The sequence below is a fragment of the Papio anubis genome, chromosome 5 (genome assembly GCF_008728515.1).
Source record: "Papio anubis isolate 15944 chromosome 5, Panubis1.0, whole genome shotgun sequence".
Classification (NCBI taxonomy): domain Eukaryota; kingdom Metazoa; phylum Chordata; class Mammalia; order Primates; family Cercopithecidae; genus Papio; species Papio anubis.
The window spans coordinates 109,374,225-109,398,185 of NC_044980.1; the positions used below are offsets into that span (position 1 = coordinate 109,374,225).

A 23,961-nucleotide genomic window follows, 5' to 3' on the forward strand; every position below is an offset into this window, starting at 1 on the left:
GTAATCCCCCTGCCTCAGCTTCCCAAGTAGCTGAGATTACAGGCAGTTTAGAGTAATAAAAATGATGGTAAATCTTTACTCTCTAAAAATTAAACTGTTTAATCTCTAAAAATTTAGAGTAATAAAAAAGATGCTAAATCTTTATGGGGCAGGTATAGCACAATTTATAAATAAAAAAATACTGACGAACTAAATATTAAGAATTGTATTATATTTTGCATAGTCAGCAACAGTAATAGCTTATGTTCCAAATTTCTTATGAACTTTGAAGGATACCTTTCCTCTAAGCTTCAAAATCAGAAATAAGTGATCTCTAATTCAAAAGAGTTTTTGGAACCATCACAATCAATTCACTATCTCTTCATGTTCCTTGCCTCTGGCCATGCACGTTCTCCCGAACTCAGTTAATTTTCCATTGTTGAGTGGAAGTGAAAACCCTTACCCTCCCATTACTAGTACTCCCCAAGACAAAGGCCCTTTTTCTGAAGTCTCCTTGAAACTGCCTTGCTCTACTCTTACATTTAAAAATGACTGCAATAGGATCATTTTTGCTAACAAAAGGAATGCAAATTAGTATGAGTTTTGTTTTTTCTTGAAATAAAGCTCAGGCTTAAAAAAAAATAAAAGTCTGAGTTTGCCAACACTCCCACAAAAATTTTAAATATGACTCCTTTACCAAACATCCATCATTTTCCTCGTCTTCCCTGTCAAGTGATGTGTTATTGCTACAATATTGGTACTGAGGGAAAGAACTGAAGGAAAGGAGCTGAAAAACTGTTTCACAGTTCTATGTCCTTGATGTGTTCAGCCAAGTTGTCTTTACTTGTCTACTATATATTTTTAAAGTCTGTGGTGTGTGATTTTGGCATTTCATAAAGAGAATGTTGGTCATAAAGGCCTTTTGGTGTGCTTTCGTGTCTACCTGTGCTCCATCTGTTTGGTGTTTGATATTTCTTGGGCAGGAACTATGTCTATCTCTAATATAGCCTCTTACTCCTTATTGGCATCCAAATTGCACCACAGAGCCAGTGATAAATTCTGCTTCAGACACCTCAGAAAATGTTTTTGTTACGGTAATATTACTGAAGAAATGGCAGAGAAAATTCAGCCCAAGTTTAAGAGTCAGGAAAAGAGGAGAGGCCTATTTTTCTTCCTTTATTACAGTCATCAGGAATAATTTTCTCTGTCCATAAAATCACTTATATATGACTTGATAGGAGCCAAAAAATTACCTTCTGTGTTGGGAGAACCAGGGTGCTTTAAAATCCCAAATCCATTAGATTTTAAGCATCGGAGAGTGTTAAAATGTAATAGTAACCGGGGATAGGATCTATTATTAACTATACTCACCTAAAATGAGATTTCTCAGTCTGTTAATAAAGACAGCTGACACTGAGCGCTTGGAACTTAGAATAGGTAAAGTTTGAACGGGAGAAAAGAAGAAGGGTCAAGTGTAGGCTATTGCCAGGCTGGGCAACACTGTGTAGCACAAGATTCCTTACGGATATCAGCAAAATAGATGAAAAGTGGAAAGGCTAAACATCAACTTTCCCTAGGCCACAATTTGAGTAATAACTAGCGGCAGACCACACTAGGGTGCTTGCTGCTGGTGTGGAGAAAAAACTTGCCAGATGCTTAACAAGCCTAGAGTGGCTAATTTCTTATTAGTCTAAATCCGTGTTACTTTAAATTCCTATTTCACAAAACTTTCCACCCCCAAACACAAAGTTCAGTAGGTAGCAAAGAAATCAGAAGGGCACTGGGTTGTATAATTATAACACTTGGAGTGACGCATGTATTCACTTGGTTTTGCAATACCCAGCCAGGAGAGTTATAGTGGTCATCAAATCTCATTCTTCCAAATGTCAGAACAAAGTTCTTGGTAATAGTTTAACCTTCACTGGACTCCTTCAATTGCTATAGTACATAGTCACCTAAACTTTGGTCATTCAACTACCAATACTACAATTTTAATCATAACAATGAATCTCACCTACCATATTATTTACTTAGTATTTTTATATCCCTCATAACTCCTGCATTATTTACTTTTCTATTTAAATTACCTCTAAAATGTATTTCAAAGGGAAACTTGGTATCATTATCACAAATGAAAAAAAAGTGTCACTTTTCAAAGATAAAATGTAACCAGAAAAATAAAAATTAACTTAAAGCCAAACAATGTTAATTCCAGCTAGGTGCAGCTGGAAGACAAAGCCCCAGTGTAAACCCTATTCCCTCTTTGTCAAAAAGAGAGAGTAGCAAGTTTAGGGAGTTGTTAATGAGAAAACACCAAACTGAGACTTTTCCTTTCACGTAATCAAGAAGATAATGCAGAAGACTGAAAGAGCAATGAAAAGGGCATAAATTTCCACCACATAACTCAATACTCTTGAAGGCCATCACATCCCTGCCACCTAAATCATCCCGTGTAAGGTGCTGCTCATCTCCCTCAGAGGCAATACTGCTGTAGGCTACTGCACATTTAAAGAATAAATAATTAACTATAAAGAGAATTATTGATAACCTCTGTGATTTATAAAATTTCATTTAGGATTGTGAGATGTGGACAACACTAATCATATTTATACATCTTATGAATCTTACCAGAATATTATTTCCCAAACTAAAAACTGCTTACACAAATAGCTTGTACATTGATTAAAATATATTCAACATTTGCTATCTATTTTAGGTTATTCACTTAACCTCTAATTTAAATTCTGTTTCTATAATATATCTTATTCTTGTCTGTAATGGGCATATTTTCTGGACTAAATGTAATAATGTGATAATATCTCACTTTAAGGATTCCCAAAAGATAGAAGCATACTACAACTCTGGCATTTCTGATTAAATGGGAACTGCTCTATATTTACTATTTTGTCCGTTTTCTGAGAGCTCACAATAACTCTTTATTATAAAATAAAGTCTGAAGTAGGAGATTTTTATTCTGTTCAGGATATATTCTTATGTCCTCATAGCAGTGGTCAGCATTTACATTTTATATGTATGCTACATAGCTCTCTTGGCTGCTCTGGACATGGCTAATTTCCTTGCATATCTCACAGACTTCTTGGAAATCGGCTTTAAAGTATTGTTACTTTTGGTGAGGAATAAGAGGCACAAGGGTGGCTATTTGTTCTCAGTATTGTTTAACCTAAAAACAAAAGCTCTTATTTCTTTTGATGTGGGAAGCAGTGGTGGGGAATAAGCCAGATCTAAAAATAAACTGGGTTTTCTTTCTTATTTATATGTAATTACAGCCCCTTTGTAACTACCTATTACCACCTCAATAGTTATAGGAGGAATAAATAATATGTATTTTTTAATGTGGCAGAACCAAGAAAGAAGTAGTCAGGGCTGCATCTCATTTATCAGCTTGGTGACTAAAGGGCTCGCTCCGGAGGCTCCAGACATCTAGGGACCCAGAGATAAAACAGAGCAGTTGGCTGTGTTTTCACTAATGAATCCAGGGCTTGAAAGATATCAGGCAATTTTAAAGAAAAGCAGCAAGGACAAGAGACATTAGACAAGGCCAGCAGGGTAATGAAGGGCAAGGCCAGTTACTGAGAGAGAAAATTACTTCATTTTCTATGATAATGCTTCCGCGTGCTGTGCAGGTCTCTTCTCACGCTTTGTTAGTATGACTGTATATACATACAGCATCAGAATGCTACTCACAGTGTAGAAGGAAAGAGCCTTGGAACATTCCACAGAGGGGCAGAGGGCTTGGGTCTGTTATTTTGAAAGGGGGAGGCTAAGAACAATGGTAGCAGAAGGGGGTTAGGCTGCAAGGTGAGGAAGGGTGTTTCGACAGAATGTGAGGGACGCACAGGATTAAATCAAGACGAAAGACATAGCAAGGAAAAGAAAGAAAAATGCAGCAAACATACTCTGGAAATGGAGAATTGTTTGGAGGATGAAGTGGACAAAGAATGGGACCAGCTCACTGGCAGTCAGCATATCTGCAGAGGACAGCCATGGGCATGCCTTGCTCACTGGCTTTTTTACCAGTGGCCATAATAAAATGGGCAATGGGCACTTGACTCCTCAGCGAGCTGGTCAGTGCACACATTTTCTGCTTAGTGGGGAAATGTGATGGATTTTAGAAACAATTCCAGAGTATATTTAGCTCCTAAAGCTGGGGCACACAAATGTCACATTCTCATGAGACAATCGACCCAGTAGAAAGAGCACCCATCACAGGCCCTTAGAAAACCCATGAAACTCTTGCATCCCGGGAGATGCTGCATACACGGATGTGACATCATTAAGGCACCGACATCAGGGAATGAAAAGAAGCGAGGGCATCACAGATTGGTTCAAGTTAAGTGACGCCATGATGAGTCAGAAAAGGAACAAGACTTTTCCAATGCAGTAACGCCATCACCAAGTCATACCACACAGTGCTTGGCAAAACGAAACAAAAGTTGAAAATAAATCATGAACATTAAACAAAAAACAATTTGAAACAAAATGGAAATTAAAATCATAAAAACTATGATAAAAGGAACATTAAGCTACATCTTTTGTTTAAAATTTCTGCACAACTCATTGGCATTGCCCCATCAAACATACAACCAATGGTAAAAAACAAACTCAAATCTGACAGGGCAAGGCAAGGAGTTACTAGCACAAGAACAGTGATCATGTTAAACACCCATGCAATCACCTCTGCCACCATTGTTTGACAATATGTAGACTGCTTCCAGCTTTGTCAATATAATAAGACCCAAGAGAATGAACAATGCCGAATTTTAAAATGATCTGTCAAAGTGTTAATTGGACTCTTTGAGAACCTCCATTCCTTGGGGGGAGTTAACGATTATAGAAAATTCATGCTACCCCTCTCAGTGAAGTGAAAAGAAAATTACTGCAACCAACAGCTAGATATTTAGTTGGCATATTTAATGCTTTATTGGAAAGGCTGTTTGTTTTATTTTGTTTCAGAAAATCGCAGTGGGCAAAAACAAAGTGATTTCTACTAAGTTTTCTCTTCTTGAGAACACAGGACTAGCACATCTGAGGTCAGGAGCCACACATAACAAATAATGGCATATGCTAAGGTTTGTAATCTGTCGGGACAGTTTCTCTTCTATCTGGAGCTTTCTCAGGATGGGAAGAGCAGGGAATCCCTCAAACTGAAAGAAGCTGATGAGACAAAACCAGCTTTTAAAAAAAAAAATAAATAAAGAGTTGGCCGGGAGCAGCAGCTCAAGTCTGTAATCCCAGCACTTTGGGAAGCTGAGGCGGGCAGATCACCTGAGATCAGGAGTTTAAGACCAGCCTGGCCAGCATGGCAAAGCCCTGTCACTACTAAAAAAAAAAATACAAAAATTAGCCAGGCATGGTGGCGGGCACCTCTAATCCCAGCTACTTGGGAAGCTCAGGCAGAGAGAATCTCTTGAACCTGGGGAGCAGAGGTTGCAGTGAGCTGAGATCGTGCCACTGCACTCCAGTGTAGGCAACAGAGTGAGATTCCATCTCAAAAAAACAAAAGCAAAAACAAACAAACAAAAAAACAAAGATTTGAGGCAGGGCGTATTACTAACGGGAAGGGGAGCTCTATAGAAGAAAATAAAATCAGTTAAGAGGACATGCTCAAGAACAAGACAAAAGGGGCTCCATCTTTACATTTTGACTTGGCAAATAGAGTAAGCAGAGCGTCCAGCACTCTCAGGAGATGAGAAGCAAAAAAGGAGATGAAAATGTAGCCTGAGAGTCTGACCACAAAGCATTGTCTAAAAGTGAAGATGGAGATATGTATGCAGAACCCTCTGGGGGAGGGCGCGATAGCGACTATCTTCCAAGGGTCACGGTGGCTGCTCTGCCCTCGAAACTCAAACTCCCGCTTGGATGAAACTCTTGAAAACATATAGAAGTAAACAATTCTGAATGGGGGGAACCAGCTCAGCAACATAACTGGGCTTTTCAGTCTCTGATTTACAAGACTGTTTTTTGGACAAGTAAAGGCCTCTTTGGTTGCAGCTGCAACTAAAGTAGGATGTGTTACCAGAAGCAGCAAATGGCAAGAAAAGAGATGACATTTCCTGTCTGCAGCTAAGCAAAGAAAGCAAAGGAGAATTTAGGACAGTTCACAGTAGAGTCCCTTTCATTTAGTGTGGCTTCCTTTCCGTTTTAAATGCATAGCAATTCTGCTTGATTAAATAACATATTTTTGTCTTAGCTACTGTCCTCTAAGAGCAATTGCAGTACGTCTGAGGACCATGGCTCTATTCAAATTCAGCACCATGCAAGAGTGAGAGATGCTACCAGCCAGAAAAGACTTTGCCCTGCTATTTCTCAATTCACTGATTAACAGGGCCTTTACTTCAATTGCATTCACTTGCCAAAGCCCGAACCGCATTCCATCACATTATGGTAGGAAAAGAGGGTCCAAAAATCTCAGAACGAGACTAAGAGGAATGGCAAGGGATGTCAGAAGCCAGCATCTGCTTTGGGCCAAGCCACATCTTTTTTGGGTAGAGGAAGCTCAGAGGATGTATTATTTGTTTCGTGTGGTTTTCCTTGGTCAGAGAATAATTTAGGATCAAGCTTCACATAGAGGATGGGGTTGCAGTCTTTTTCGAGAAACTTTCAATCATAGCGCATTGGAGGTTCCTTAAATGCTGCTAAAATTCAGCTGGAAGCAGTTACACAGTCCTCCCCACTTTTCCCTCCCTCTCCCCCGAGAGGAAGAGGCATTTCCAAGGCCTTACCCTTCTTGTCTTGGTGATTATGGGAAGACACTGCCCCCAAAGGGTCTGTGCTGTCAGGTGAGTCAAGCAGATGCTTCCAGTCCAGCATTCCTCCCCTAGACTCATACCCCTCTTGAGCCGTCGAATCTGATGTGGTTGTGCTGGGCAAGAGGGAACTGGAGTGCCCTGTTTTCATCACAAATACAGTTAGGAAAACATCATCGGAGAGACCCACATTCCCTTTGCTCAGAGGCCTGGAGGTGGGACACCCAAGCTGGCTGTAAGACTGAGAGGAGACCGCCCTAGAAACGACACGGTTTAGTGGTGGTGGTGGTGTGGGGTGTGTTCAGCAGAAAGACCTTGAACTTGTAGTTAGAAAATGAAGAGTCAGATCCTATCTCTGACACTTGCTGGGTGGGCCTTGGGGAATCACTTAACCTCTTCCTGTGCACCCAGTGGGGATAAAGACACCTCTCAGTGTTGGGAGGATAGGGACATAATGGTGAAAGCATCTTGCATAGTGTCTGACACATAGTAGGTGCTCAAGAAAGGCCAGTGTCCTTCTCTGATATTTCTGTGGCAGGACTAAACACAGAAAGTGGCCACTCCAGGAATCCCGTTTGTGACTGATGGGGCAGGTTTCTGGTAGTGGGTAAGTCTTGTCCCTGTCACAAGTAACTCAGTGACTCTGCACTCTTCCTATGGAGGTTCTACAGTGTGCCTGGTCTTCAGGTTCAGCTCAACTTCACAGGCATTCCTCTTTCTGAGAGTAGTTATTGCTTTGCAAAGGGATCTATTCCCACTGTCTTTTCATTGAATGGAGGCTTCAACTGCTACACACTATTATGGCTGTCCCTTTTGTGTCTTATTTCAATAAAAATAGTTTCCGTTTTTGAGGCTGCATTGACTAAAATGATTCAAATTAGAAAAGGATAGTTTTCTGAGGTTCAGATAAGCTACCATAGGATAATACGAGAAGAATGGCTGGGTTGAGAGTTACAGCAGAAACTCTAGCCTTTTCCTGTGAATTCGTTCGTAAGCTCTCCCTCCATCATTCCACAAGGTTAAATACAGATTGTATCAGGTGCTTTGATCCAAGCTGACACAATGATTTAAAGAAGCTCTACTACCTGTTCTCTCTGGCAGAAATAAAATATGACCTCCTTGTGATTTTCAACTGGAGTTTTTGGCTTACATAGAGCAACCTCTTGAACAATTTTTAAAAGCTATAAGGGCAACTACTGTGCATGTATAATTGGTGCCTTTGGTGGAAAGTAGGGCAGACTCACAACAACTCCAAAAGCTCCAGCCTTGAAGTATGATCACCATGCACATGATAAATAAAATATTGGCCTCTAGAAAGACAGATTATAAGAATAAGCACAGTGCATTCTTCTTCTTCTTCTTTTTTTTTTTTACAATTATTATTGGAAGTTGGATTTCCCCCCCCCAGGAGACTGTAATATTGCAAATTACAGACAAAACATATATAACAAAGATAGCTTTTTATCTTCTTAAAACTTTGCGTAGCAGGAAAAAGGAAGCCAAGTGGCTCATCCATGCCATAGTGACTTCTACAGAGCCACCACACTTAAATCCTGCCACAAAGCTTTGGTAACATTGAAGAGGTCCCTTTCTGTATGGCACTTGTTTGGCTCTCACACAACTTCAAACATTCAATTCGTTGAAAATAGTCTGCATCGTATCCAGCTGCTAAAAGCATGTTCATTTAAAATTCAAGGAATGCTTTATTCTAGACTTTGTGTTTTTACATTTCTGAGTTTCACATCTCATGTCATGATACAGATAAGAGAACAGGGGCAGGAAAATCAGCCTGAGAAATGGAAATATAGAAGTTCCTTTATTTCCTTTCAGCTTACATTGAGGTCTAAAACATAACTTTTTTTTTTCCACTCTTGAATTCAAGACTACTCTAATAGTCTAATATGGTCAGTCTAAGAGAAAATTCAGTGCCCAGTAAGCAAACACTTAGAAATAGCTTGTAGGGAGTTAGAAAGAGAAAGTGAGGAAGAAAAAAAAAATAGCTCCCCTCCAAGTAGCAAGATTTCTTTTACCTGAATTGATATGCATTTTGAGCACTTTCAATTTAACTGTGTTCAAGGGGCAATTTTATGGTAATGCCGTAAGTATGGTTTAGGGAGAACATTTCTTAATACGGTAATCTAGGGGAAATATATGCCTAAGGGACACATTCTCTGTAGAAAGATTTCCTGGCCCATATGCTGCGAATACACGGAAAACTCATTGGTAATGGAAAGCTATGGCTATGAGAGGATATTAATGTGGACCAGATGGTAGTTAGGTAGGAAAGTGTTTTACACAAATGTGAGAAATCAGTCTCTTCTTCCTATCACTGAAGTGTTAGTCTAATACCCACCACATCTCGATTTTCTATATGTAAATCTAGAGAAACCATGCATCTGATTTACTCGAAAGAAAAAACTGAGCATCATGAGGTTTGTAATCTTTTAAACTTATGCTTGAGGATACGAAACACGTGCCCGTGGTGAATTAAACAGTCAGAGAAAGCAATACATGATTCTCAAAAATTTTAGAACCACCGTATAAAAGCACCATTAAGCAGTAGTCCTCAGTCTGAATTCAAAGATGTGTTATTACCTCTCCACGCTTAAAAAAATATTACAAGGAAACTACTTATATTCCTTCTTCTAGTCTGATTTTTAAGGTTGTATTATTTTTGTGCATTCCCTAAGAGACTTTGCAACCAAAATCATGCTACAAAAATAGGCAAACATTTGTGGATGTGATATCATATGTCAATAGATTTGGAATCTATATTTTTGTTTTGTCAGTCCAATAAGAAAGGTCACATTTTAATCAATTGAGGTTATACTTTGTCATTCTCATAAAATACAAATAAATAGGTATATTTTGAAAGTTAACTTTAATGCATCATGTTGTTTCTCTATATCTACAAGTCATTGTAATTCCAGAGGTTAGACCCTCTTCATACTACTCTAACCTATTAACAATGTTTGTAGACAATTAGACACAAAACAGAGACATTAAATCAATACAAGAGAGGAAGAGAGAAGGAAAATAATCAGGGCCCAATTCACTAAAAGGGGTTCTTGCATATGTAACTGGTGTGGCACAGAGCTTTTGACAAGCAGAAAGTCTGCATCATTTATTGAAATGATCCCTTTTCCTAGGTTGGGCAGTTCTGGTTTTGTAGTTGGCTCTGTGAGCCTACACTCAGCCACAGAGTGCAGGACATGCAGAGGACATAGCTAGAAACAGTGTGGGTGCACTTTTTACTTTGGAGTTGGCTTCCTTGTCTATATCCATGCTCATAAAAATAGCAATTTATTTCTTCTTTTGGTGCTACAAATACAGCGCCCAGTACAGTATCTAGGACACAGTAGCCACTCAACAAGTTTTTGCTGAATGAATTAGTGAAATCTATTCTGGGTTTATTAATTCCAAAATTAACATCCCTTACAATGGTTTATTTTTTAAAGTTGCCAATATTTTTGTAAGTACTGTCTGAACCAGTCCTCATTTTGATGGTCAATTAATCATTGAACTGCTTCACACTGAATAGATTTAGCCTGAAATGGATAGGATCATTAGCTGAAAGGAAAATTCCAGCTCTTCTTTAGTTGCCTCCCCCCAAGACCTAAAAATGAATGAGCATCATCCCTTAAAGTGTTAATACGAAACATTATAAGTACCTTTCCTTTTGTAAAGGAAATAAGAGAGAACATAGCTTGGGAGTGATTTTTGTTCATAAGAGTATCCCATAGTTTAATTATTCTGTCTATTTAAGAAATTACCTGGGAGTTAAAATTGGTCTTAGTATGACTGATGAATGCTGGTCAGGTTGCTGGTTCAATTTGTTTCAAGATCTTAATTTCTCAATATCTGATAAAGACTATTCAATTACAGGAAATGATCGCAAAGTATCATGTTGGAAAAGAGCAGATACAAAGTGCGGTTTTTTTCTCAAGGCAGTCTAAGCTAGACGACATTTGCCTCCTGAGCAATTTTTCTTCTAGTCTTTGGTGTTCAATATTCTGGTTTCAGTCATAGATGAGGGAACATTAAAGGTGGATGAATTCTGTGGGCTCATCTACTCCACACTGCCTTACTTCACAAGGGGGCCAGTCAGGAGAAAGCAGGCAATGTTTTCCATACCTAAACAGTTCCAGGGTATAAGCCAGTCTTTAAGATATTCAAAAAGCCTTTTTATGTATGCTAATTTGACACAGGGAGTGAGAGTTTACAAGGAGCTATTAAACACATTTGTAGCCATCATGAACTATTTTTTTGGATCATAAATCAGCATTGCTTTCTTTTCCTTCTCCTTTGTTTCTTTTCTTTTCCCTTTTCTAAAATTTATTTTTCTCCCTCCCTTATTTACCTACTTCTGTACTTAAAGACTGTCCTGGATCTGTTGCTTGATTATTTATCTTAAACACACAAACTATAAAATGGCTGTGTATACATGAAACTCGCAGCTTCCATTATAATGCAGAGGCTTAAATCTGCCATCACACAGATGTTTTTCATACCATATTTTTTTTTAAAAAAACACATGGATAGTTTACCCTAATAAATATTTGGGGGTACCTTGAGAAATGTAAATGGAACAGCTACATTTCAACTTCTTACATGAAGAGTTCAGAATATTCTGTTTATGGGCTTAGTAGGTTTGTTTAATATAGTGATTGTGTATTTCAGACCAAGAACAATGAGATAAATCCTGTTTGCACATCATTTCCACTGCGTCACTCTTCCTTGTCTACATTCTGAAGAAATCGCACTGAAAACATGTCTAAATATTCATACTCTTTTTGAACTTAAATTTCAGGGGCCAATTTCATACTATATTGGAAAGTTTTGTCTAATAGGAGCCTAACCTGTGTGTCCTGCATAGATTTTCGCCAGCAGAGGGTACTGTCTTGAGTGCCAGCATTTTGGGGGATGGTGCGCTGTATCAGCTGAAGAGCTATAGTCTATTAGTTATCAGCACTATTCCTTTGTCTTGGATATACTTATGTTCAAAAGCAATTTCTTCTCCCTCAAGAACTCATTAAATGTATTCACCAAATTTCCTAAGGTTGGCATATTTCATGTTATCTGGATTAAAAATTTAGGACTCAGTCTCCCACATCAATTGTCTCACATAGGCAGAGTGATTTTTGAAGGATGGTGAAATTAATAAATAATTTTAGTGAATTGGGGCCCTTAAGTAACAAAGAATCTGGTCCATGATGTTTAGGAATGAAAACTATAAACTACTGCCAGATGAATGACTTAACGAATTAAAAAAAAAAAAAAATCCGTAAACTGACCATACACTGTGTTGTAAGACATTTCATGATCTGGTAGAGGTGTTGAAATGTCTATAAAAAAATAATGAGGATAAAAAATTAATTAAAAAGAAACTTAAGATTTGAACATACTCAAGGGGATTAATGAAATAGAAATTCTCAGATAGGTTTCCACCAGTATGAAATTATGAGAGTAATATCTTCCTTACCATTCAGTGCCACAAAGGAATCTGAAAGACAAAAGGGAGGAGAAGGTTACTTAATGTTTTACACTCTGCTTAGTGCGACTTACATAAGTGGGAATGAGCTAACACAGAACCCTGCCGACATACGTATGGTCCCCGATACTAAGTAAGTGCTTTTTAATTCCTGCGTGTAATGCTTTATACTCAGTCCAATTTCACACCTCCATATCTCTTCCACCAAGAGAATTTCCTCCAAGTCCCTGCCTTTGCCAAGAGGCAAAGAAAATGCAAGAGTTGGCAAACGAAATGGTAACCGCAATTATAGGTGACTTCGAGAGTTTAAACCCTTCTTTATACAGAGGGACATGCATGTGCATAAGTGATACCTGGATCACACTTACAAAGAAAACATTTTTTCTTTACATTCTCTTTTTACTTCATCCTCACAACCACGCTGTGAGAAACTGTCCAGTGTTACAGTGTTCTGAAATCATCAGGAGTTTTAGTTTGGAAGTTAAAAAACAAACCCTTACACATATTAGGCAATATATCTGGGTGTGTGCTGTGTGTTGGGGTCAGATCTCTGGTTCACTCAGCCTCTAACACTGGCTGCTGTGATTTCCTCATTTCCCTTTAACATCCTGTTAATTTTGTACCAGTTATGATGACTGCACCAGTTAGAGAAATCCTCCCTGAATACCTGTGTGGGGATAGGTCTGTCTAATAGAGGTAGTTCATGCTCCAGCAGGAACATGGGGAGAGGAGAAGCCATGAGGAAAGGCAGGGAGGCAGAGGGGCAGCCTGACTCCTGCCCTGAGCAAGCACCCTATGTGCCTCAGCAAGAGTGAGGTTAAAGGTCAAGGACACACTACAAAGCACGAAGGCAGATCCAGGGGCTTGACCACTAAGATTACTCTGGAAATAAACTGTAAATCACGGGGTTGGGACCCGAGAGCCTCTCCTATGCTACATACAGAGGTTTCCTTAGGTTCTTCTGCCTGAGAACGCAGATAAGGGTGTGAGCCTACTGGGACAGTGGGCATTTTATAGACAAAGTAACAACCATCTTTACATGTTTCACGTATTTTCTGATTTGATCCAAATCTACACCCCTATTTTTCTACAGACACCACTATCACAAGTAATATAAATATGATGAAAATGGCTCATTAACATCAGTTAACTAAGCTGTTAATAAAACACACACACACACACACACGCACACACACACACACATCTTAAAACCTGTTTCCTTGCAAATAAAGCTATAATGCACCAAGATGATTAAGGTCAACTGATCAAACATCAAACTATTTCCCTGATACAGATGAATGCACACACGTAACATACATCTTTAGGTGATGACACTTCTCCTATGCTTATTTATTAACTCATCAATTTTGTGTGAAAAGACATAATAAATTAGAATTTTTTGCCAATATATAATATTTGTAAATGAAAAAATGTGTATGGCAAAGATTTGGAGATAAGGCTGCCTTTAGCCCTCTTTATTTGATTATAACTAATCTCTAAAAAAGGTAAGGTAGAAAGTTGAATGACACGTTAGAGTCTGAAATTTCAGTACTCATGACTGAAAGATTAGAATTATATCCATGATTTTCATTATAGAATCAAATATCAGGATAATATAACTTCATTCCCTTGGGAGCTATTATTTGCTGCCATTTTGAATGCAAGCTTCTTGAAATTCAGCATATGTAACATTTGAAACAGCACAAACTAAACATATTTTCCAAGAGTATGGTATTATTCTTTAAATTAGCATTAATAAAGCATTTTCAGGAGAATATTGATATTAATCAGGTCACATGACAACTGGGCAGAAATTTGAGCCAGATCCTTTACATAAAGTTCTAACTAAAATGTTACCAGTTAATAATGAATGCTGAGATTTACATAGTAGGCCAATTCCTATAAAAAGGTTATTTTTAATTGCCTTGTACTTGTGGGTTATTTCTGAAATTTTTTTCGTATCATATATGGTAACAGACACAAATCTAATTTAAAAACATAATTACTTTTGTTAGTCGATATGTTCAAGAATAAAACAGGCCCACTCAATTAAAAAACTAGAGTACAATGATCAATCTTTTTATTATTCGGCTAAAAATGACAGTATAAAAGCACGTTTTTAAAAACAGCAAAACTGTCATTTTGTAATGGAAATGCTGATTTAACTTACTGCTTTGCTACAATTAATATCCTCTAGAGTGAATTTGTTCCCCTGCATTAGAATTAATGAAATAGGTGCCAGCATTTATAGTGACAACATTGACAACACTGGCTTTAGAACACAGTGCTTTCTTTACTTGATATTTAGAAGATGATTTCTGTCATTTATGCATGCTTTAGTGTCTGCTACACTCAGATCCACATGTGAGCTGATGTATCTAGGCCGTTCACTGAAAGCATCTTTGCCCAAAGATAAAAATGGATAAAAGACTGTACTTACTGTGACAGTCCCCCAGACCATCTGTATTGCCACGCTCTATGTCCTGCTCAAAAGTCAGTCTTTTAAAAAAGGAAGGGAAAGAGAGACAGAAACGAATACAATAATGTGAGTCTTCAGAAATGAGTCTTAAGTTTCACTAAAGACAGTAACACAGTTTGATGAGTGGCAGGTGCAAAAAAGAAATAGTTAACAGCTTGAATATTTATCTCTGAAGTTTATATCCCTGAAGTTACAGAAAGTCTTAGGTGACTCTCCAAAGAGAAGCCATGGTTTAAGCAGTGAATTCAGGTATTATTCAGGGAGATAATAAGCTTGCAGATTATTTATATCCTTCTTTACTCTAATTCTCTGAGCATTTCTTAAACATTTAAGAAGTTTAGATGTTAAAATACACTCTTCATAGAAACAATATAGAAGTCTATAAATTAAAAAGAAAAGTCTTTTTCTCTCTACTCTTTCACTCCTACCCTTGCCTTCCTAGGCAAGGTTTTTTTGCCTAGACATTTATCTAGCCAAAAGTGTTCAAAGGTCCAAGTGGCTAGAGAGGGGACAGGAGCCGGTGGTGCATTTTGTGGAGACCACTTGGCTATTTGTTTACCCCCAGCCCTGCCCCAGTCCTTGGGAGTATTACTGTCATTCTCTTTGACAGGCTCATGTTTCTTCCAAGTCTACTAGGTCACCACTGGGCTGTACAAGCGACATGACATTAAGAAAACCAATTTTAATAAAAGCTATTTTGATTTTTAAAATAAGCACACCAGAGTCACCTTCCTTTGGGGGCACTTTGTACATATTTCCATAATATAATTGAAACTCTTATTTTGCAACTGCTTTCAGAGCTTATTTACGAGCCATATAGGAAAACTATTTTGAAAGTCACAGCTTGATCTAATAATCCACCATGTTTTGTTTCTAATCTTTTTTGCCACATTAAAAATCAAATCCCTCAAAAGATGAAGATTTCTAGTGGTAATGACAGCCAATATTCATGATGCCCTGGAGCCCACTCTCTAAAGGGCGTGCCCCATGTTTTGAGCAATACCAGCATCATTGAAATATGAATGCAAACCTTAAGGAAACCATTTTGGAGTTCTTATATTGACTTAAAAATAATTTTTAAAATATCAGTCTTATAGCCTTTGGTCACATGTTGAACACAGAAAGGACAAAGGTCATTTCATAGCTCCCCTCACCATGCTTGGTGAACCTTTGTCCTCCACCTTGAGGGGTCCAATGAAAAGGTACAAACCTCTAATATTACAGCATGTCAATAATGCTACTTGCAAAGCTGTTCTAATAATATACAGTGACTCAGACTTTTGCATTAGTCAAATTTCCAGGTCAGATTTTATAGTTATCATCAGCTCTGTTTATGAGAATACTTGTCCTCAAATTATGCAGGTGGTGGTCATCAGATACGCCCTTGGTCTGTTTGTTTAGCTATTCTGAAATAGGAAAGGAGGCACAGAGTGATGTAAAGATGGTTCTGTTTCCCCTTTGGATCTGGGGAGGTTGCAGAAATGGCTGTGTTGAAGGAAGATGTGTGCTGTCTAACCTCCTAAATTGCTTGCCACAACCCATCAAAGGTAAACATTGAATACTTTTGCAAATGTATTTTGGATTTCACATCCACTGAAGTAAAAGCATAAAAAGAAACCTCTTAGCCAATGTCATCTAAGCATTTAAAGCCAGGGTAACAATTTTAAACACCCAAATCACAGGCATGGTGGACTGGCCTCATCTAGCTGATCTGTTGGAGAACTGCCAAGAATTGATTGACTGCCTAAAGAGTAACAGGGTCAACCGCTCGTCAGCGCAGGAAAAGGTTTATTGGATGTATACACCATGCTTGCAGTACAATTGCATTGCTTAACAAATGTTCTGCAACTTCTTCTCAGCCCTGCACAGTCAATTACAAGAGCCAGTTTTGCTATGGCTGAACAAAGCACTCACTAATCTAATTGGTATCCTATTGCTCCTTTTCTCTGCTTTTCTCCCACCATGATGATCAAGGCAGGCACCTTCTTGTCTCTCTCTCTAGGGAATACATTGAAGCCCACTGTGTTTCCATTCTGTGTTTTTAATCAGTCTGAGGATGATTAATCAATTGGAAATCTGCCACATGTGATGTGGTGAGGCTCCATGAAATGGGAAAGGGAAGGAGAAAGGCTGACAGTCCCGTTTCTGGTGTTTGTGCACAGAAAGCTGTGTGGTGGAGTGTGAGAGCAGAGCAAATCTTACATCTAGAATACACCTTGGCTGGAAGCCACTGTACCCTCTCTCCCACTCCTCAGGCTCCTTACCTGCTATTGGGTGATAAATGGGTACAGGCACCACCTTCCTTTATCCACCCACAATACGGGTCTCTGGAGGCAATACAGGTTCTGCAGGAAGAGGATGACCATGAGCTACCTAGGACTGTTTCCTAGCCACCACGGACTTTCTAATTGTCAGTGAGGCAAAATACATACTTTTTACACTTCCCATGTCGTTCACACCGGCCAAGGGGAACCTTTATCACACAGGTAGAGAATGCAACATACAGAGAGCTGCTTGCTCTGTCCAGCTGCATGCCCATGATCCTTTTGTCTTCGACTCCATCATAGCTGCATCTAATTTCATCAGGCAAGATAATATCATTAATAGACTCTTCTCTTTTTCTCAGCACCACCCTCACATCCCACTTCCCAGCCCACAAGGCAATCTCTTAATCTGATCTAATTGGCAGTGAAACAAACAAATCCTTATGCTCATGCACACATGTAGACACACACATATGTATGTATCTATATAAACACACACACACACACATACACACACACACTGGCAAGGAGAAAATAATGCTTTTTAGATGTTAAAAAATTTTTACAAACAGCATTAAAAAGTCATCTAAAAATGCATAAAACCTAAGTCAGCCATGATTTTCTCTGAATGAAAGGGACCATAATAGCATAACAAATAATAACTAAGGAAGAACCAAATATTTTACTTACTTTTCAGGGTTGTAAACGCTCATCTCCTCCAGGAAAAGGCTGTCATTTAGAAAACCACTGTTTCCTATCCTGGCCAAAAACTTCAAGATGATTCCCTTCTCTGATCCCAGAAAAACCACAGTGTGATTCTGATACGGCCCAGCAGCTGTGTCCACTGCAATTTTGGTCAGGCGGTATCTAAAATGACAGGACCACATTTTTTATCTCTTTGTTGGTCTATCATTTTTTTTTTGAGACGGAGTCTCGCTCTGTCACCCAGGCTGGAGTGCAGTGGCTGCATCTCAGCTCACTGCAAGCTCTGCCTCCCGGGTTTACGCCATTCTCCTGCCTCAGCCTCCCGAGTAGCTGGGACTACAGGCGCCCGCCACCTCGCCCAGCTATTTTTTTGTATTTTTTAGTACAGACAGGGTTTCACCATGTGAGCCAGGATGGTCTCGATCTCCTGACCTCGTGATCCACCCGTCTCGGCCTCCCAAAGTGCTGGGATTACAGGCTTGAGCCACCGCGCCCGGCCTGTTGGTCTATCATTAAAGTGTTCCCTGTTCCACTTCAAACAGCTGTGCCATAGCTTTCTAGTAATAACCTCAAGAAAAATGTATGTATATAAATAATGTTCTCAAGTGGTTCTGGCCCTTTATTTCCATTTGCAGAGCATTAGTATGGCTCCAAAGGGGAGGAAGGAGGTGTGAATGTGTGTGTGTGTGTGTGTATGTGTGTGTGTTTCTGGGCCAAGTCCCATAATAGATAGCCAAAACCACCTGAAACTACTTAGCAATAATCCCTTCCATGAACGACAAGCAAAGACTAATGTCTCCTATGATGAAGGTAAGAAGTAATAAATTCATTTAACCTTTAATTTAACATTGAAAAGCAATGACTACCATTTCTCCATACTCTTCCTCTGAGGTACAAAGCCTTCATCGACAAAATGTTTGATTGGAAAGCTTTCCAGTTGTATGTAGAGGGGCTGGGAGACTTCTCAAGGATGAGGAGGTAGGGTGCTAATGGCACTGCTAAAAACTGCAGGGACCTGCAAGCCAAACAATATCCATTTAAAGCTAAAGGTGAAGGGCATACCTAGGATAAGTCCTACCAGCAATTTGCTTTCTCTGAAATCTCTTGAACATTCGACATTCTATGGGCACCCAGTTGTCCTAAGCACCGTAGCTGGAACCAGAAAACAGACCCTCCTGCAAGTTATATACCGTGGTTTCCATTTTATGTGCCAGAGCTATTACAGTGCTTTAATATATTTTAATAAAGTCAGAGTATAAAAATAGTGGTAAAGTTAATTAACATTTTGTTTGATGACTACCACAGTGGGATGGTACTTGGGAAAGCCTGTTGAACTGTTTGGAAATAAGCTCTGAATAAATACTAGGAAGAGTTTTTTTAATGCAATCACAGATCTCTAATTGGCTGTCCCTTCGCTGTTGGCCACCAGTTCAGAAAAAGAATACTAAACTATGAATCCTTCACACTGGCGAATGTGGTGTCTGTGCTCTGTGTGACAGTGAACAATCCATGAGCCATGCTCAGGTGGAATCTGCTGCGAGTTTTGTAATCATTTCCAACCAATCAGGTATCCACATCCATTCACTGGTTCTCCTTCACTGCTGCTCTATTTTTGCACAGATTGGATCAATGGGCTAATCCAGAAGGAAAGGTATTTCCTTCCTCTAATTGCTGGCATGTGTCCAACTAGCCTGAAAATACTGGAACTCTTCTCCCTGGGAATGTGTGTATGGGGGGATAGTGGCATCCAACCAACCGGCCAGCACTCCACAGCTGAATGAATGCCCAGGATAGCAGAAGATGTTTGTGGCATTTCAAAGCATGATCCACCGATCGGTTCTCCGAGCATGAGATGAAGTCAGGAAATTCATCAGGACACGGTTTGCTTGACACCCACCTGACCATTGTTCTCAGGAACCATGGCCTGTTGAAGATGGAGGGCACTGCCTCATCCATGAGTGGGTGCGTCTTGATGAAGTTCAGGGTATCATCAGGAAACTCATTGGAGGTTGCATATCTTTCTAAGGAGGATGAGCCAGCACAGCAACCTGGCCTAAAATGAAACAAAGGGTGAAGAAGGAGGGAGTTCATTTTGTGCCTTATGGCAAATTCTTTGAATGAACTGCTTCTCTAAGCATCTGGAATGGAGAAGAATGTACTGCAGCCTGAGAGGAGGAAGTTAAACAATGCAGAATGCCACCAAGCACAATATGCTGAGATTTCCTCTGAGCCGCCTCCTCATTTCATAGAGGAGCCTCAGCCAGCACAGTTCAGCCTCAGCTGGGGGCAGGCTGGCTTCCTCCCAGAAGCACAAACAAACTTCAGTAAACAGTGATGGAGCTTGAAACAAGTGAGTGAGTGTGGTTTGCACGTATCTCACGGATGGTTTTACTTATCCAAAAAGGCTGCTAGAGATTCCTCATGCATTTACTCTATAGAGGGAGAGAATTAGGTTGACGTTTTCGCAAGTGTAGAAAGCAAAGACTCTCCAAAAGTCAATAGGGTACGTGCCAGCAAGACTCCATGTAATCATGTTTCATTACCTGGGGCTCCCTCAGAGAACATTTGGGTTTTGTTTCTTATTGTTGTTTTTATTTTTGTTTGATTTTGGCGGGTATGAAAAGCCAATTATATCAGATTCTTTCCTGAAAGGTCATTTTCTTGTCATTGAATGACGACCGTAAACATTTGCTACTACAAGAAATTCTATGGTTTCAGGAGTCAGGGGTCATCCCAGCAAAGTCAGATTAGGGAAACAATGAAGCCCATCTGGTCCAGACACCTGGTGTGCCTGGGTGGTGCAGGAGAGGAGACTGGACCCTCACGACACCAGCATGAACCACTCCTATGCCCACACTGTCCCAAGGCAGCATCCTGGGAGCATCCTGACTGCTGCAAGAGGGACGAGGCAGGCATGTGGAAGTATGTGGGCAAACTCACTGCCATTAGTAGAAAATCACTTAAAGTATATGTGCTGGTATTGGTTGAGTGACACCACCTTTACACACCAAGGAGTATTACATAAGAACTTTCTGAAACCCAATCCCTCAGGCTTAACTCCCCTTCCTGCTTATCTAGAAGGTAGTTAACAATCCCAGGCAATGATTTAAGACTATCTGTCTGAGGTTGCTGGGGTGTGCTTTTCACACCTAGTTTGCTCTCCATAAGTAACAGAGTATCAACATGCCAGATAATTCAGGTAATGAAGATGGATGAACCACTAAGTTTCTCCTCTGGGTATAATTGATTTATATTACCTAAGTTTGTTCATGTAAGTGTACTTGGCCAGGTACGTTGTGGGGAGGACTGGAGGTTGCGGAAGAGAGTTGAAAAACAAAAAAATTAGTAAGATGTTGGGCTTCCTTCCAGAGGCACACAACTCCGGGGGAGGACAGACACCATGGTTGTTTCTATGGAACCTGGAGTGCAAATGCTGCGATGGAGCTGTGAGTGTGTGCCACAAAGAGAGGCAGGCAAAGGGCTTGGGGGAACTTCCCTCCTGTCCCAGTTAGGATGACTTAGCCTGTTTAGGAAGCGACTACATAGGACAACATAGGTCTCTGGGTTGCCTTTGGACCACAGTATCTCATGAAAGCAATTCTAAGGTATGATCTGGGGAGGAGGACACTGCACTGTATTTGGACCCAAAACAGACCAGAATCTGGCAGACCAGAGACATCTTAATGGTCCACTCTACCCGCTATATTCTTCTCACCCTCGGTCTGGAGTCCTAGACTCAACTCTGATCCAGCTTGGCCACAAAATCCAGAAAACACTATTTACGTTTCCTATTTTATTTGGGTTTGAAGACATGGGTCTCTATAAAATTGAACGGAAGCATAAAGAAGCAGCGGAAATCATTCCCCCTGCTATTGAACTTCTGCAATACCCTTTACCTCTCTGGGCCTCAGTTTTCCCAACTATAAGCCAGTAAGGCCTCAAATGGTTTCCACCATTGTAGTATTACATTGGATAAATAAATATCTGGAGGTTAAAGCAGAAGACTAGAGGAACATTGGTTTGACTATATGAGAAGGTAACTTTGGGTTTTGGTTAATGAGATGAAGGCAATCTGCTTGGCTGGCATGGAAGGCACTAGTGTGCAGTTCATAGGATGTTCATTATCAGAGGTGCAAGCGTTGCCATTTCTAAAGTTTAAAATAGCCATATGAATATTTGCACATACCTGGGCTTAGGAACTCGTTCATCAGGAACTGGTGTCCAGGTGGAATCGGGAGACTTCTGTTCCTTGAATCTCCCAGTAAAAACACTGGCAATGTCAAGCATGTCATAGGCACAGACTGCAGACCCAGGGATGCTACAACATGACATTTCACATCAAGTGTTACTCACGCACTGGTTATGCATGTAGTTTGGAACATACTCCAGAGAAACTTTCCTAGTACAGCAAGTGAAATTTAAAGTTCATACCTTGGACACTATAAATGTAAGGGATCTTAGTACACAAAGAAAATATTTCTCTCAATCAAATTTGCATCAGTTGCCTTAAAGAATGGGCTAGTTGTAGCAAGCTCACAGAGAGGAAAAAAACCCTTCATGTCTACATTGCCTCTTGAACTGCTTTTGTTTATAAAGGAAGAATTGTTGAGCTAGTGATGGAAGTTTCATGAATTCCCTGACACTAATTATCAATGACCTCTCTGAAGTCTCTGGATAGCATTCTGTATCACTAATATTGGTGAAAATTTGAAACAAAAATGCTCTCCCAATGTCCACATATTGCTTCTTTGTATCTGGTTTTTCAAGCCAAGAACTCAGGGTGTGAGAATGTGTTTGTGGGGAAACCCACATACATTTTATGTTAGTCTCTATACATTTAAATTTTTACCTTCCTGATTACTTACATAAGACTAAACAATTTAAGTCTCTAAAATGCCATCACTTTGCAAATAAAGTACTTTATAAAGTGCTAAATAATAAAAATGGCCCTCAGCTCCACCTATAATTATATCCTTGCCTGGCACCCCTGGAAGGACTTAGGCTTCTTTTTTTAATCAGTGATGGGAAGGAATGAATTATTCATTCATCTGGATACACTGTTTACATTTGGACCCACATTTGTTTTTGACTAGAGTTGCTCTATGATTTTGATCAAATAAATCACAGGCACCAGCTGGCCAAGAGTTTTAATCAGGTTTTGAGATAGTGGGTCATTACATGGCCAGAGCACCCAGGACAAGAGACATGGGCGCCCTGCAGTGCGGGAACATCATCCAGGGCAGGGAGTATCATCCACAGAGAATGATTTTGTGTTGAATTTTGCAAATGTTGAACAGATATAAAAATAACTTCATAAATGATTAGGATAATTTATTCCATCTTTAATTTCATAAGAAAATTATTGAATAATTGCTTAATAATAATTGCTTAAATAAAGCAAGAAATAGGGAGAAGCTTAAACTGCTTATTTAAAATAAGGTGGCAAAATAAATTTTAAATACATATAAATTTATACAGGTATATATGTTGTTCACAGAATTAAGTGTATAAGACAGTGATAGGGCGGGTGCAGTGGCTCACGCCTATAATCCCAGCACTTTGGGAGGCCGAGGTGGGTAGATAACTTGAGATCAGGAGTTCAAGAGCAGAGTGGCCGACATGGTGAAACCTCATCTTTACTAAAAATACAAAAATTAGCCAGGCCTGGTGGTGGGCGCCTGTAATCCCAGCTACTCGGGAGGCTGAGGCATGAGAATCGCTTGAACCTGGGAGTGGAGGTTGCGGTGAGCCAAGACTGAGCCACTGTACTCCAGCCTGGGTGACAGAGTGAGACTCTGTCTCAAGGGAAAAAAAAAAAAAGACAGTGGTTCTCATTTGTTTTGGAATTTCAGAACCTTTGCATTATTTATTTAATTTTGTAAGACTCTCGTCACATATTCCTTTTCTGAAAGTAACACAATTACATATAGTATTTGCCTTATGTATTAAGAAAAATAGGATAAATGCTGTTTGAAGTCTTTTATGATGCATCTCATAATAACTAAAAATATCCTAGGGTTTCGTAGTCTTCCCGAGGTTAGAATCAGTTGTAAAATCCTTTTTTTTTTTTCCTTCCTTACATTCCTCTCTCCTTCCTTCCTTTCATTCCTTTCAATTTTCCATCATTCCTTTCTTCCCATTTTCCATTCATTCAACATATATTTATGGAACCCCTACTTAAGGCAGTAAGTGCTCCACAAACAACATATGGTCTTTCCTTCAGTTGGCTCACAGTTCAGTGTGGAGGCAAGTATAAGAATAATGACAAAAATAAGG

General features: G+C 39.5%; 1 protein-coding gene and 1 long non-coding RNA gene across 5 annotated transcripts in view; one reads left to right on the forward strand and one right to left on the reverse strand.

Annotated features, from left to right (window-relative positions):
- SEMA6A (semaphorin 6A) overlaps positions 1-23,961 on the reverse strand; it is a 133,548-nt gene that overhangs the window by 17,579 nt on the left and 92,008 nt on the right. For 2 of the 4 annotated variants that reach the window (XM_009208927.4, XM_009208928.4), the window contains exons 11-19: positions 21,872-22,003; positions 19,583-19,738; positions 17,671-17,847; positions 17,149-17,289; positions 16,981-17,061; positions 14,678-14,736; positions 12,229-12,249; positions 12,041-12,091; positions 6,723-6,887 (exon numbers count right to left, since the gene is read on the reverse strand). In XM_009208927.4, coding sequence (XP_009207191.1) covers positions 6,723-6,887; positions 12,041-12,091; positions 12,229-12,249; positions 14,678-14,736; positions 16,981-17,061; positions 17,149-17,289; positions 17,671-17,847; positions 19,583-19,738; positions 21,872-22,003 — 983 coding nt within the window. The remainder of the gene's footprint in view (positions 1-6,722; positions 6,888-12,040; positions 12,092-12,228; positions 12,250-14,677; positions 14,737-16,980; positions 17,062-17,148; positions 17,290-17,670; positions 17,848-19,582; positions 19,739-21,871; positions 22,004-23,961) is intronic. The other 2 variants (XM_003900017.4, XM_009208929.4) reach the window with 2 other exon arrangements.
- The window catches only part of LOC103885346, a 60,935-nt gene that overhangs the window by 13,630 nt on the left and 23,344 nt on the right, over positions 1-23,961 (forward strand). The gene's annotated exons all lie outside the window — the stretch shown is intronic.